The sequence below is a fragment of the Typha latifolia genome, chromosome 1 (genome assembly GCF_019914945.1).
Source record: "Typha latifolia isolate L0001 chromosome 1, TyphaL0001v2, whole genome shotgun sequence".
Taxonomy (NCBI): domain Eukaryota; kingdom Viridiplantae; phylum Streptophyta; class Magnoliopsida; order Poales; family Typhaceae; genus Typha; species Typha latifolia.
Window position 1 is genome coordinate 4277354 of NC_133086.1, and position 16147 is coordinate 4293500.

The window sequence follows — 16147 nt, forward strand, 5'->3', positions numbered from 1 at the left end:
GGAACGTTCTCATTATATTGTTTCTTTTTTTTTTCTTTTTCTGGCAAAAGAACCAGACGATGTACATGTACTTAAAATATATAATATTTTCATAAATTATATTGAATTAATGAGTGAAAAAGTGATATACGTGAAAAGAGGAATTAATCGACAAAAAAATACGTCAAAGACAGCAGTACCTTATCAGATAAGATTAAGAAAAGGAACCCTTTTACGTCAAGGTTGAGTTAAAATCTTAGATTGCGATTATTGTAATTAGATTAATGAAATGAAAGGTAAAGTTAACAAGATATATTTTGATATCCTCACCAGTTAATTGGAGAAGTCTGTATCCATTTAATTGCAGGATTGATGATATCAATTATAGGGAGATCCACAGTGCTTGAGAGGAAGAGTGTAGTAGGGGATACTAGCAAGAGTAGAATATGGTCAATGAAGCAAAGCAATCCTTCAATAATGTTGTACACAAAGTAACAGGATGGATACTACTAAATCAAACAATCCAATAGTAGAAGTCCTTGGTATACTGTTCTGAGAAGTATAAATGCTACTAGTAAATACTGCATAGGGCTAAAGAAATGGAAAACTAACTACACCTCAAATTTGAAAGAAAAAAATTGAATGAAGCTATGAAATTTTTGAGGTGAACAGCATAGAAAAATACATTCTCCAAAACAAAAACAAAAAATAAAGGAAAGAAGGAAAGAAGGAGGTGAAAGAAAGAAAGAAAAGCAAAGAACCTGATGAGATTGTTTCCATGACTCTAATAGATATCAGATAACATGGTAATGGCAAATCTTATCATCACACTTACTACCACCATCAGGAGACAAGTTCACGTTCTCAAAATAAAATATGCCCAGAAAATTTTCAGAAATCATCAGGGGAGTAGGATACTTCTGAGCTGATAGTAAGATTTTTGAAATGAGTGATTCTAAAATCATGGATAATAACTTCCAAAGGTTCTCTTTTTCTTTGTCCAGTAATACTCAAGAAGGATAATTCACACGCATGTTACAAACTTAAATCAGTGACAGATAAATACACACAGCTGCAGTGCACAGATAAAACATATGTTTGATACAAGGCAATGATGTAGGGTGATGTGTTGATGCCAACCCAACTTGTTTGTCATACATTATAAGAATTAAACATATCTATTTATGAGCATTGAAAGGCTCCTTTATTTGAGATGTTTGATCAGATCTGTGCAATTACTGTTACTAGTTTTACTCTTCCCTGTAAATCTGGACCCAGGTCATCTGAGCTCATTTCAATGCCCATTACTACTTTAAGTACAACAATCAATTTGCTTTTTCCAATAACTTGTTTTGCCTCACTATCCTCCCAGTACCCAGGTCCAGGAGATCTCCTGTCAACCTACTAAAGATTTCCAGATCTCTTTCCTCCTTTAATGTCCTAATATAGTGTCCTCATGATGCATGGCCAAGCAAATTTTGAGTTACAAATTTCAATTCTTGGTGGTATTGCCATTTGGCATGGACCAACCTTGGTATAACTAGGAGATCAATTTGCAGAACTAATGAAAGAACAGACTTCAATCCTTGTTGCAACCTATTACTGGGGAAATAATGGAAGAACAGACTTCAATTCTTTTTACCTGTCTTATGACTACTCAACTGACCTCAGGGTCAACTATATAGAAGTGTAAAAGTTTAAACCATCCAAGATCCACCATTTCATAGATCTACATTCTCTTTCTGTCATTCATAACATTCAAAAAAAGAGAGGCATTGTCCAGTTGGCGATGCGCTTCTAAAATTACAAGGACACTGGCATTCACAGATGAAGTGGGAAAAAAAAAGACAGCAACCTCTATTGGAAAGTGAATCCCATGAAGTTTACAATGGAACAAAATGGATATCGTTGCACCATACTTTTGTTATCTAAAGGAATGGTCAATTATAAGACTTTCGCAGAACACCTATAGCTCAAATCTACCTTCAGACCTCAATTGAATTAGCTTTCACAATGATGCGGTGCAGCAAAACCAATCAATCAACATGGGGTCATGATCCTTTTGCTCATTCTATAAATTAAAGTCGATCCATTCAGATAGCAACTTCCATTGCTTTACCATCACCCTCATCAGAAACACTCCTGGTACTATCACAATTACTGCTCACACTATCAAAATTTGCATCATGCACTTCGTGTCAATTCCATGCAAGATTAAATGAGCAATGCGCTGCTTCTGTGAATTCATCCCCTCTTGTCTCAACATTTAAGACCAGTGAACAGAAGTACACAGATCAACATTCATATATATATATATATGAATCACGATCTTTGTTCTCTTTTCCCAGACAAAATTCAAAATGTTTCGATAGTAGCTTCAGTGTCTACATCATCATCCTCGTCATTATCAGTAACATCAGAATCACTCCTGTCACTATCATGACTACTGCTCATAGAATCAGAAATTGCATCATGTGAATTCCAAGCGGGAGGAAATGTTCGCTGCAGTGCTTCCGTGAGTTCACCCCCTGTTCGTTCAATATTGTGCAGGCATTTAGACCAGTGAACAGCAGTACGGAGATCAACAGTCAAATCATTCTGCACCATTTCCTTACAAATATTCAAAATTCCTGAGTAGATATATTCCTCAGTTATAGTAGCCCTTGAGAGAAGAGAGGTCATCAGACAATGGTATGCAGCCTTGTCAGGCTTCAATCCTGCTAGTTTCATCTCTTCGAAGCATCTCAAAGCTTTCCCGGGAAGTGAAGCCCTTGCCCAACCTTTAATTAAGGTAGTGTACGTTCTAACATTAGGCTTCACTCCAGCAGCCTCCATTTCTTCTACCATCTTTGTTGCTCTCTACAAACAGAAAGATCAATATAAAAGGCTAGAAAAGAGATTTAAATCATGCATGTGCTTGCTAGAAATATATTCAGAAAATTGTATTTTGGGTACAAGAGATTCAACTTAAATTCTTTGTCTTGTTATGAGATGAAAATAGATCCCTAAATCTAGACTGTCTTCTTATTCATTCATCTAGAGCATTCCTAATGGTGAGATATTCTCAGAGGGTTGTTCATGACTACATTGAGCCTAAATTGCAATCAGGAAAGTAGATAAATCTACCTGTCAACTGTCCCTCTCGTCTGATTTTACCTCTACCAGGAACTATGTACTGGAGTTAATGTCAGGTTGATAAACAGTGGTAGAAAGTCTATCCGCTCTTTTGGACCCTTCTAAAAGTTTTGATTCATTGTGGATCGGTTCATATAAATTTGCAAAGATGATAGGATGAAAATGAGACTGTATTATAGGTTTATATGTATTAATAAAAGAAAACCAGTAGGTAAACAGGAAATGGAGAAAAGGACTACTAATAAGAGAGAGGCCTTAGAGTGTCTCAACCTACATAATCAATAAGCATCCTAAATATACAAAAAGTAGAAGCAATCAAGATAGTATTAAACTAAGAGTTGGAATAATATTAATTAGGAGTCCCACCATTATTGTTGAACTAGGTTGACACCAATACTCTAAAGGTCTCACACACCATCAACAGAGTAACATCAAGCAAGAAGAAGGAAAAGCAGAGAGCCACCATTCAACATCATGAAAAATTTACAGCTAAAAGGCCTTACAAAGATAGTTTAATCTGATGAGTGCTAATAAGATAGTTTAATCTGATGAGTGCTAAGAAAGATTTTGCACAAGTGATCTCAAATTTCTACGATTAAAAAACAAATGGTCACATCCAGATCTTTGTCAAACTTACAAGAAGAACATATAATGGTCTGCCGAAAGTAAATGCTGTTGAGTTAGATGGTAAATTTATATCAAGGAAATTAAAGAAGAATGGGTACCGCCATATCACCAGCCTTGCAGCAGGCATTTATAAACGAAGTGTATGTATGGATGTCAGGGAAAACTCCATCTCGTTCCATTTGCTGCATTAAGTCAGCAGCCTCCCAAACATCTCCTCTTCGAGCCCATCTGCATGATAAACCAAGAAATAATGACTTAACTTCCCTCTAGGAAGGAGTTGATAACATTATAAATACAATTTTTATGAGAAAATGACAGAATTTATAACTTAAGGTCCAAAGATACATAATGTATACAATAGAAGAAAGATCTACACTGATCAGTACACACCTTCAGTAATTCAATGCCATGTGAATATCTTTCCCTATTTCTAAATTTAATGCCAGATAAAATATTCAAATCCAGTATGCTTTGAATCACATAAAGATATCACCAACTGAACTACATGTTCCTTATAGTAAGGATATGAGAGCAAGGTTTCAGATTTGAATGTAAAACCTCCAAATGAACTTTTGTTCATTTCTGTGTAAATGAATACTGAATTCACTGTGCCATTGATATTTTTAAGAGCTACATGTGAAAACCATGTTGCATAAAGTTAAGAAATCTTTACATGACAGAATCTAAATTCATATTATTTGGGATGTATCATTAAAAACAACAATTACCCATCAATTAAGATGTTGTACACAAATGTGTTCCTCGGTATCTTTTGTGCGCTCATTTCCCTTGTGACTGCTAAAGCACTTTGCATTCGCCCTGATTTACAACATGCCTTCAGTAATGCTTCATAAATGAAAACATCAACTTTCAGGCCATTTTCTTTAACTTTTGTAAAATATTCAAAAGCTTTCCCAATATCACCATCAGCAGCATAACCTCCCATGATAGTTGTGTAGGTATGCTCATTTGGAGTTATGCCAGCTAAAGACATCTTCCCAATAACATCAACAGCTCTTTCCAGCTAGAAAACAGGTAGAGTATGTGCACTAATGTTAAAAAGGGAAGACTAAAGTAAATATTAATTACTCAAATTTTGAAACTACCTGACGTTTCCTAACAAGCCCATGAATAAGAGCATTGTATGTTTCTACAGTTGGAATGCAACCACTTTGTCGCATAAGATCAAAAGTTTCCATAGCTTTTTTCATATCTCCAGCAGCTGCAAAGCCATCTATAATAGGCCTGAATGTTCTGCTTGAAGGTCGTAATCTCTCCCTTTGCATTTTGTCAACAAGACGAATTGCTCGTTCCATGTTACCCATCTTACAGAATGCCTCTATCAGTATATTGTAAATGACACGATCAGGTTTTAACCCTGATTTTATCATTTCTTCAAAAATGCTGAAAGCATTTGCATAGTCATTTAACTGGATAAAGCCATTAATCAACATTGAGTAAGTCTTGCTGTTATGTTTGATGCCACATGATTCCATTGTTTTGCTAATCTCTAAGGCTTTGGAGACCTTTCCAATCTGAAAAGATGAGAAAAACATTATTATTATTGTAGTGGCAGTGGCAGAAAAATGTAATAGAAGTTCGAAGTAAGCTACACTAGGAGTAAGATCCTTATATGGATGATTGTTATATATGGAGCACAGTTACAGAGTTTAGCATCAGAAGAAAATTATATGATGTTTCCAGCATTCAAATGATATAATATGTCCTTCGCTAATCTCCTCTTGAACATTAATTTTCTTAATTTGGTTGGTTCACCAAGTCTAGATATTTGTGAGATAGGTCAGGTAGGGGTCAAATTCAATCCAATATGCATGTGCATCTTGAACTTATTAATCAACAGAAGGTTAAAAACAATCTTTTTATCTGTTATTAATATACCATAACAAAGGAGAGTATTCGATCTACAAATAATGCAACAGGACAGAGTGAATATCTACCTTTACATAGAAATTGATGAGACACCCGTAACTGATCACCGAAGGTGTAAATCCACATTCCTGTGCAAATTCATAGCAAGCAAAGTAAGATCTACATTGCAATTGAATTAATGTTTAAATCCGCATTCCTATACAAAATCATAACAAACAAGTAAGATCTAACACTGCAGTTGAATTAAATATCATCTTCCAATCTTCCTCAAAATTTTGCATTAACTGTCGGAGATCAGTGTATGCAGAAAATATGGTTTAAATATAACTAATTAGCCAAATTCTGCTATATACCATTTTGATAGCAAATCCAAAGACTCCAAACAGTTGATCTCAAATCTAAATTCTAAACATCTCAAATAATTTAGAAATAGAACCCAAATCCTTGAAAATTCTAAATTGTGAATCAAGCAATAAAATAAAGGTACCAATTAAATTAATTTTAGACGATGCATAGTAAGAAATCTCCAATTTACATAATTTCAGTTTCAAGATAGCTTATATAGGGTGTACGAAACCCACTAACACAAATCTTCAGACAGACCACACCAGTCAAGAGAGATTTTCTAGTTATCCTTCTGTTGTTCTTTCTTATTAAAGATGGCAGAAGACTAGCAAAAGTGTCATTTGACTGTATATGCTGGGTAACTGAAGTAACTACATGGAAAAGAAGCCATTTCACTCACTCATTCTATAAGTCAATTAACATATAGTTGAGGAAAATAATAAGGCAACATGAATTAATCACATGTTGACAATAACATGCAATTAAATTCCAAATATTAAACTTGTCATGAAAGGCACAATTATCATCTTTTCTTCTTTGTAAATAGTATTAGACTATTAGTACTTGAAGAAGTAATGTAATTAAAACTACAAATAATATGAAGAAATAATTTTATTTATCAACATACCTTTAGTCTTTCAAAAACAATTAGAATTTTTTCTTCATTCTGAATATTTGTGTAACCGTGCATCATACTATGATATATATCAATAGGAGCATCTATCCCATCTTCTTCCATTTCCCGGACCAAATCTTCAGCTCGAGTCATATTACCAGCTTGACTGCATAGGTTAAAAAACTTCAATTATTTTGCTAACTGATGTTGTTTCAACCTGATGAATAGAATTCCATTCTACATATGTTGCTGCCATTACTAAAAATTCCATATTAATTATAAGAGGAAATCTTCTCATAGTTTGCCTATCTGTATTCTGTACAACGAAGAACATATGAAATGATAGAACTAAAATTGTACCTTCCTGGTCTAGACTTTATTAGAAAGGAGTCATGCTTACATCCTACAAAACAACTTAAAACAAAATGAGTGTCATCTTAATATACTGACCAATGAGCATATATAATGTTGCAGAATATGATGGAATTCAGTGATTCAAGCTTCCTCTTGGCCTCTTCAAACCAGTTATCTGCAGATCTTCCAAAGCAACATAAAGTTGTTAGAAAAGTATGGCAGATACACTAGGACTAATATATTCTAATATAGTTATCAAGCAACATCTACATAACAATAGTGACTACCTTTTATAATTCAAGAGTGTGAAATAAAAGGACCAATAACATTCAGAAAGTTACTCAAAAGACAATATAACCTAGCAGCTACTCATTGTCTGAGCATTTAACAATGTAATTATCTCTTCAAATTCCAATAAACACATGGTCAAGGCAACATGAAACATGATCCAAAACATGTGCTTATTTAGATCATTTTAGTAACCTAAACCGTTTACCATTATTTGTGCGACAGTCTGAATATAAACATCAAACTATATGTAGAAGCAGCGATATTAATTCATCAGAAGCAAGCAAGAGGAGCACACAAAAGAAATTGTAGGCAATGTATAACACTACTCACTTGGCATCATTAACCTTGGCAAAGCCTGCAATAAGGATGCTGTATGTCACTACAGTCAGCTCAAGGCCCTCAGCTTTCATTTCTTCAATGCATGATAATGCCCCTCTCATATCTCTATCAACTGCATAAGCGTGAACAAGGCTGCATGACATGTTAATGAAGACAGTATGATAGATGTATGATGTTGACAAATCAGTTCATATCAGCAAGAGATGACAAACAAAAGAGGAGTAAATAATGAGGAGATAAAAAAAATAGATTAGAATTTTCTGTTTGGAAGATCAATGTTCATATAAAAGGTAGAAAGGTTCCCAGTTTCTCTTTCTAGTTTCTATATTAGGATTTGAGGAAGATTTTTACAGGCAAAACTAAGTGTTTCGGTTCAAAAGAATCTAGAATAATATCAATTTTCTAATTTGCTACCAAATTTGAAAAATATGAACAAAATAAGCATCTCTGCTTTGTGTGGTTTGAAGAAGCTCAAATCATCAAATGGATGCACCAAAAAGAAAATGTTTATAATGGATTAAGTGGATTAGGTGTAGAGATAACTAGATTAGTTCAGTATTCTTGCATTCCTTCTTAGCACTACAAAGGAATATCTAAATTAGGGTTTGATACATTTCGTTAGGATCTTTTCTTATTGCATTAGTTGTTTATTTTTATTAAAATAAAATTTATGTAGGTCGCATTCGAACGCGAAAGTGGTCACGTTCAAATGCCCTTGCGAACGCCTGCATCAGGTTCGCAAATACAGAGAACGCGAAAGGCATGTTCCAACGCCGCGGGGTGCGTTCAAACGCCTACATCACGTTCGCACATACAGAGAACGCCTTTTATGCGTTCGAACGCTATCGAGTGCGTTCGAACGCGATCGGCGGGATTCCACTAGGATTAGGATTAGTTATTGTTATTAGGGCTTGTTGGCTAGCTTCTATAAAGATGTGGATAACGGCCAAAATTATTATACTATTGGAATATTGGTTTCTTGTCTCTCTATCTTCTCTCTAACCTAATCTCTCTTCTCCCTCTTCACCAACCTACCACCTCTACCGTTGGCAAGGTTTCTCCTAATTTCTAATCTCCCTCGTCTGTCGAGTCCTCCCTCTTCTTTGGGATCTCGACCACTTCTTCCCCTTCGTCTTTATCCCTTAAACAACATCACGCATCCATCCTCATCTCTATTATCATCCATAACACTAACTTCCACTCCACCCGTCACCACCACCATTATCCGCAATATATTGTATTTTCATCCCAGTTGCAGTTCGAATCTGCGAAGGGCGTAAATACGAAAAACATAGATCAGGGAGCTGCGGATCAATTTCACTTAGTTTCGTAATTTTCTGACTACGAAAGAATATCTAATGAATATTTTCCCTCGGTTGCGTGGACTGCTTTCTGCAATAAATTCAGATCTTGAAGGAATCGTTCCGTAGCCCTATCAAGATTGCTAATAGTGTGTTTGGCTAGTTAAATCTAATTAGCTTAGTTTTATTATCCTCATTTCCAATTTGAGTTCCCTAACCTTGTAGAACAAGTCACTGGAATCTATCTATATGTACAGCACTATGGGCCATGGTACTCTATGGAAGTAAATAGGCTAAATCTTCTCAAATTGACAGTTGTTTTCTTTATGCTCTATCTATTTTCTCCTTGATTTACATTTGTGATGCTAACAGCTAAATACCAACAATAGAATACTAGGGTCCTATAACTGCTCAAAAAAAATTCTCATGGATTAATCACGGATCTAAAGAAATCATTGTCATGGATTAAAAGAAACCTAGGGTCCTATAACTGCTCAAGAAAATTTTCTCACGGATTAAAAGAAATTATCACATGGATTAATTATGGATCTAAAGAAACCATTGTCATATTTTAAAAAGAAATCATCAAGTGATGTCGCTTCTTCAAACCTGTGATGGTCAATATTTCCCTGAGGCTCTCTGATCAGCGCATATATACATATACATACATACATATATATATTGGTTCACAAACTTCTAATAAATATTTGTTACCCTGGCTAGATACTAGATCCAATCATCCACCTTGGGCATAAAGTTACAGTACTCAAACGGTATTCAATGCACGTTCTCCAACTTAGATAACTTGTAAGCAACAGTGCACAGGTAAATCAAGATAAGAACTGTAAGACACACCAAATAGCAGAATAGTTACATCCTAACCTCGTAAATACATATGAATTCGGCTCTATCCCTCTCGCTCTCATGTTCTCAAAGGTAGCACGAGCATGATGCTTATCCCCTCTCTTTGCATAGTACATAACCATCAAGCCAAATTCCCTCCTAGATGGCTGAATCAAAAAAGAAAATTTTAGCAGTATAGAATAGGATTAACATAAATGATGTAAAATTGTATCTAATAGAAATCAGTATAAGTCTCTAGTCTCTAGATATGTATGACACTAGGTTTGCACAATGCATTTCAAGGAGATGATGTAGAATATTTGTTGAATAAAATCAAAAAGTGATAGAAGAGGAGGATTCTTGAATTTATGTGAATGTTACATATGCATTAACAGAAACACAGCATGAGTATCTCCAAGCTCATTTCTTTTTCTTTTCAACACAAGAAACCCAGAGTAGGAAATAACTTCTGTTGCAATATTCTATATTTATGTCCCATAACTAACTTGAAAGTTCAAATTAGCATCCATAATTTCTAAGAATTACAGAAGTGCTGAAGCGGGGAAGAAACTTCTAACGTCTTCAAGGTGATCTTGTTTACGAAGCTAATTCCTCTCCATCCATCATTATAAATCATCTCATTACTCTCCCCTGAACTTGGCAAACGTGTTCCAGAATGCAACAAAATTGAAAATAAATTATAAAACATAATGGCAATTTCAGCACAATCATCTAATGACTAAGCCAATTATTTCAGAACAAAAATCAAATATTTGATATAGGTATCACAAATGCAGCAATTAATTTAAAAGAAGACTGGCAAAAAGCTCTCAGAAAAACATTGAACAAGTTATACCTTCTGTATTCTCTCAAAGGCAGATATAACTGCCTGCCAATTCTCCGGCTGAGTCTCCAAAGTATTCCGAAATCTCCGACAAGCTTTATCCCTCTCCTCGTGCCACTCCGACCGGAACTCTCTCTGCTCGAAACCTGCCACCCACCTCTCCCTCTCCTCTGACCTCGCCTTCATCCTCCTCCCATCATCCATCCTAACAGTGAGAACCCTCCCATGGAATTCCACGCCGTCCAACTCCACCGCCCTTGCAGCTGAGTCCTCAGCAGTGGGGCCGCCATAGATCACAAAGCAGTACCCGACATTTCGCTCCGGATCCTCATGTCCTCTTATCAGCTCGATCTTCTTCAAAGGCCCGAATTGCCGGAAGAACTCGGCAATCTCGTTCTTCTTGATCCAGAGCGGCAGATTACCCACAAAGATCTTGCCTTTTTGCCGGAAATCAGCATTTGGCAATGCGGGATCAGGAAGGGGATTCGCCTCGCCAATATCAACTCCTGGGGATTCTTCCTCTAACTCTTCTTCTAGCGAAAAAGGAGGAGGAGGTGGTGGTGGTGGTGGGGAGAGCTTGCTCGAAAGCCAAAGCTTCGAGGAGAGGGGATTGGGGACTCGGGATTTTGGGGGATTCTTTTGGGGACCTGAGGAAACCGAAGGTTCCGGAGGAGAGGCAGGAGAGGGAGGGGTTAAGGGTCGTCGGACTGCGCCGGAGAGAGGCGGAGAGGCGGCGGTCTCCGGCGAGCCTTTCCGGGAGGAGAGGATGAGTGAAGGGGAAGGCTTGAGGGATTTTAGTGGGAGTTTTGTGTAGGAGAAAGAGGCGGGAAGAGAGAGGAAATCCATGGATTAATTTATCGTTTTTGTTTTAATTGGTGGTATTTTCCATGGGAGGAGAGAAGGGAGTGCGATAGAGCTTTGGTCTCGAGGATAACAAAGAAGACGACAGTAGGGGGGTGGGGGGTTGTGTGTTTAAGTTCTGGAATCTATCCAGATATAATCCTAGCCGTCCATTTCCTCCTGGGTTGTGATTCGTGAATAACAAACACCATAATCCAAACTCCATTATGATGAAGAAAAATAATACAAGAATTTGCACAACTTAAAAAAAAAAAAAAAAAGTTGCTGTTGCTTTGATTATAATACCAAATTTGTATTGTTATGGAATTGGTTAGTTTACGGTTCAGCATATTACCAAGATGCAGCATTAGGGATGGCAAAATCCTAATACTTGAGGCTTGAACTTGGAATTCCATCAAATGTTATTCCAACATGGCAAATCATCTCCTTGAAGAGAGGTGTGTGGAATGGCTAATCATTTCTTAGCTGTTTCTTGAATTACAAATTAAATAGAGCACTAGAACTTACTGGATAACATTAACATACCATCATCTCTTTTAGTCTAATCACATCATAGCAAGATAGGATGATAGCACAGTATATCAAGCTTAAAATAAGCAGAAAGAAAAAGAAAGAGAAAGGATGGACGACAAGAAAAAGAAAGAGAAAGGATGGACGACGACACCGTGAGAGAAAGAGAAAAAAAAAAGAGCAGAGGAGAGGGAATATTAGAAGAAAAGAAAAGGACTTCCTCTTGAGAGAACATGTATAGCTCTAAAAATAACAAGGATATCACAATGCAGTGGTTACCAGAACAGCCACCTTTTTGCTTGCGCATGATAACAACTCTCTAGTTATGTTACTATCGATGCATCCATTAACAACAAATTTGAATTGAGTGAATTGGAGACTTCTTTGATCAGAAAAATTGTGGTCAGCAATATACTGCATAGCCAGAATTTAATTGATCAACCTTCTCTCACATAAAAAAATAAAAAATAAAAAATAAAAATAAATAAATAAAAAGATTAACCATGGTGTTAAGTGTGCCACAAAGTCAGAGTATATCAGAATTAACAATTACTTGAAGCCTGACAAGGGTGAAAGGCATAATTAATGCAAGCCCCTGAAGTCATATTTTGGAGAATAAATTGCAACTTGATCTTAACGAACGGTAAATAAACTACAACAATTCAGGGGATTAGGACTTGAAAACATTGAGCACAAATGCAGGATTATAGAACAGCCGAGATCGCATGTTAAGTGGTCAATTGATCATTATATACGATGTGTTTCATAGGCTCTCAATGCTTTGCTTGAGTCCACAAGGTGTATATCAGATATCAAGATCTTTTGCAAGTCCAGACATCAATCTTCAAGAATTACTTGCTTCTTCATATCACTAGAATCTTCAGTTAAGGAGCTCCCAGAGCCACGTATTGAGTTGTTCATGCCTCGGCAGTGCAGCAACTGCCGCTGGAGGCTCTGCACAAGCTCATTAAGTTGCTGAATATTCTTTTCCTGAGATAGTATTATCTGCACAAATATATAAAGCAGTCTAATTTTAATGAATTGTCGTTGAACCAGTGGGGTATAACTTTAGCTTTTGTTGCACCAGAAGAATACAATTATATGAACTTGACTGCCAATCTTCATAAATAAATAGTTGAGAGTAACATAGTGGCACTCAAAGAGCCGGTTTATGTATTATATTTATACATTTTGGATGACACGAAATCTAATTGGATGAATAATGTCAGATTGTCAACAAGTCACATAGATAGCTTTCTCATTCAAATAGACATGAAAGCTATTTGGGTAGGATAACATTTACTGCAATAAAAAACAAAAAAGATCATGTCTAGTAGAAGACATCTTAATGTAATACATATAAGAAGGTACTCCAGAGATTGTAGTACTGTACAATATGTTAGTCAAATCAACTGGAATAATATTTCTGAAGCTTTAAAGGCAAACTCATCCTTCCAATTATTCTTCAAGGTGTAGTAAAATGAACCTGAAGTATCATATAGGATATTGGAGGATTATCTTCACTAGCCGGAATAGTAAGGTCTAAGTTATTATAAGTAAGACGCTGTCAAGTTCAAAAAGATATATGATCAACAACTCTACGAGGAATCCAAAGGCTAACATCACTTTTCTGAAGTAGGTTCTTCCTTGTAGTGCAGGAACTTTTTTAAATTGAAAATTACAAAAGTGAAACTCTTTGGCTGACCAGATCAATTTTTGTCATGAGTTGGTCAGCAGAATACCAAGTGGTAGACTAATTCAACATGCTCCAACATCTATCACCAATTTGCAATTCACACACTATAAAGCTTCTTCTAGAAGGAACAAATATACCAGGACCATCTTTATGACGTTGGATGAAGAACGAGTCATAAAATTGCCTATTATCTCACACTTTCTCCAGAAAGAATGTTTACATCACTAGTTTGAAGGTTCAAAAGACTAGGAAGTCAATATAGTGTTTTTCTGCATCCTTCGCTGCAAGAAAGGATCTTTGTATAGATAAGATTCAAATTGAAAGGTCAGATCCTAAATTAATTACATAATCTCAAAGGAAGAAATATCTTAAATAATGGAGCTTACAGTATCTGCTCTGAAATTGCATTTAATGGAAGAAACTAAAAACCACTTTGCTCATATGGAACACTATTGCACATTTGCTTCATTTTCTAAGTTCCAGATGACCTAATGTATTTGGAGTATTTCACCAACAGTTAGAACTTTCACCTAACAATATTCAGATTGCTTGGTGAGTGTTTTCTCTCATGTAATGTTGTGAGAATATTTGTGCATGACAAGTTGAATATTTCATCCTTGATCATGAAGTGCCTCCAGATATTGTGAAGGATTCCTTCAGATAGGAATCAATTTTCTAAACGATCCTGATTTTCATGCTTTGATGGGCCGTCCGAGATCCTTTCGTTAACCTATGTTGTTACTAGAAAAGTTTGAACTATCTAGAAACATTGACCAAACAATACAGAATAAATGTATGAAATTTTTTCAAGGAAATACAGAATAAATATAAGAAATTGTAGTTTACACTATTTCTGAGCAGTAGATTATAGCAAGGAGAAGGTGATAATTTGATTAGATTTATATTACTGCTTCTATCATATTGTATGATCCTTCATCAAGAGCTATCCAGGTCAAGGTGAGGACCATCTATCGTTGGATCTTTTCTTAGTTGATTCCCACAAAGCATAGCTTGACGTGTTTGAAAACACAGCCCACAAGGAAAGATCCTAAAAGCATAGAGCTCAAAAATACTAAAATGATTTGCAAATTAAATGTTCAAACTTTTTAGAAATCAACTAAAATAAAATCTTACTCTGATTTTATGAGAAATTCTATGCTCAACAAACACTAAAAATTCATGGTCTGCCACATGATGGAGATAGGAGATAATACTGGGTACTTAAAGTCTTAGATACATTGTCAGATATGTGCATTTTAGTGCAAACGAACATAAGTTTAGCTAATGAATGAAGTGCTTCTAGGGGAATTTTGATGAATATAAGATATAAGTCACAAAATTCACGACATGACATCCTGTACCACTTACTTTTTCTTTAACAGCCTCTTCCTTGTCCAGAATCTGTTGCCGCCGCCTCGGAATGGACGGATTTGCATCAGTTTCACCAATTTGCTGCTTCCACTCAAACTGGGATGTGATGATAAGCACCATCAATAGAAAAACGAGAACAATAGGCCGTGAAGTCATCGCCAATCAACTGTTACATAACCTGCCAATGACGATTCCCAAGAGTTTGATTACTGGATCCTGCTAACCCCAATAATATTATCAAGTCATCCACCCAGAGATAAGACTTGAAAATCACCATCTCAGGGCTCATAAGGAGATAAATTTTGAGAAATCTCCACCATCATTTGAAAAACTGTTATCTTTTTTATAAATCACTCTTTTGTTTCTGTAGCACACGAACTTGGAAACAAGGAAACCTCAGTCATTTGCTTAGGAAAAAAAAAGGCACAACACTGCAATAAACCTCTCTTTTTTCACTGCAGATCCTCACAAGTTCAAAGCCCCTAAATTGCTACCCCTTCCCCTAGCAAACCCTATCAAGCACTCGCAAACTCCAAACAAAATTTCGAAAAGAAACCTACTTACTTCGGGATGCCAAATAGAAGAAATCGGCAAAGGGATCAACAAAGGCAGCGAAAGAAAACTCACGGTGCGCCACGAATGCCTCCGTCCAGCTCGGAGATGAATCGAGGGCAAAACCTACGCTTCGATCGGGCTCTCCTTCTTCTAATCTTCTAATCCGACAGGAATTTCGGACAGTGACAATAAGAATCTTAGGGTTTCTTCGATCGACAGAGGGCGAGAGAAAGAGAGAGGTGAACTCGTCGGTCTCTCAGTGAAAAAAAAAAAAAAACCAAAAAAGGCTCGTCTTTTTCTTCTCTCTTTGACCGAACGAGCGAACGCGGAATGGAGAGAGAGCGAGACAGAGAGAGAGACAGAGGGGAGACCAAGCCCCTTAATTTTCCATGATTATTACTAATTAATCCCGCGATTATGTCATTGCTGAAGTCAGCATTTATAAATCCGCAATCTAATCCTCAATCTCACAACTTTCCAAGTTAAAGAAACAAAACAAAAAAGAAAAATCCACCAAAATTTTCATTTATTTCAACTTTGTTTTTGTGTGAAGAAAATAAAAATATCTCCAAAGGAAATAATGTGACAGG

The 16147-nt window shown here is 36.2% G+C and overlaps 2 protein-coding genes across 4 annotated transcripts; both read right to left on the reverse strand.

Moving 5' to 3' along the window:
• Positions 1–1698: 1698 nt before the first annotated feature.
• On the reverse strand, positions 1699–11681 carry LOC140802402 (uncharacterized). Its single transcript, XM_073157921.1, has 10 exons — positions 10577–11681; positions 9760–9887; positions 7568–7708; positions 7043–7129; positions 6605–6758; positions 5700–5759; positions 4848–5276; positions 4470–4765; positions 3840–3969; positions 1699–2838 (listed from the first exon to the last, which is right to left on the reverse strand). Exons 1-10 carry the CDS (start codon positions 11408–11410, stop codon positions 2335–2337), a joined length of 2763 nt encoding a protein of 920 aa, XP_073014022.1. The 5' UTR covers positions 11411–11681; the 3' UTR covers positions 1699–2334.
• Positions 11682–12416: 735 nt separating this feature from the next.
• On the reverse strand, positions 12417–15936 carry LOC140780786 (uncharacterized). 3 transcript variants are annotated; one of them, XM_073126543.1, is made up of 3 exons: positions 15630–15936; positions 15000–15180; positions 12417–12940 (listed from the first exon to the last, which is right to left on the reverse strand). In XM_073126543.1, the coding sequence occupies exons 2-3, from the start codon at positions 15156–15158 to the stop codon at positions 12773–12775; spliced, it is 327 nt and encodes a 108-aa protein (XP_072982644.1). In that variant the 5' UTR covers positions 15159–15180; positions 15630–15936; the 3' UTR covers positions 12417–12772. The 3 variants fall into 3 exon arrangements, with proteins under 3 accessions (XP_072982644.1, XP_072982645.1, XP_072982646.1); XM_073126544.1 differs by having other exon boundaries at positions 15567–15900; XM_073126545.1 differs by having other exon boundaries at positions 15000–15218; positions 15630–15861.
• Positions 15937–16147: the final 211 nt, after the last annotated feature.

Bases quoted from the DNA above. Each gene is read 5' to 3' on its own strand.
- LOC140802402 (XM_073157921.1), bottom strand. From the start codon at position 11,410: ATGGATTTCCTCTCTCTTCCCGCCTCTTTCTCCTACACAAAACTCCCA. The intron at 6,759-7,042 runs GTCAGTATATTA...TAACCTATGCAG, and splicing joins AACATTATATATGCTCATTG to TCAAGCTGGTAATATGACTC. The intron at 4,766-4,847 runs GTAGTTTCAAAA...CCTGTTTTCTAG, and splicing joins GGCTTGTTAGGAAACGTCAG to CTGGAAAGAGCTGTTGATGT.
- LOC140780786 (XM_073126543.1), bottom strand. From the start codon at position 15,158: ATGACTTCACGGCCTATTGTTCTCGTTTTTCTATTGATGGTGCTTATC. The intron at 12,941-14,999 runs GTAAGTGGTACA...ATATTTGTGCAG, and splicing joins AAGAGGCTGTTAAAGAAAAA to ATAATACTATCTCAGGAAAA.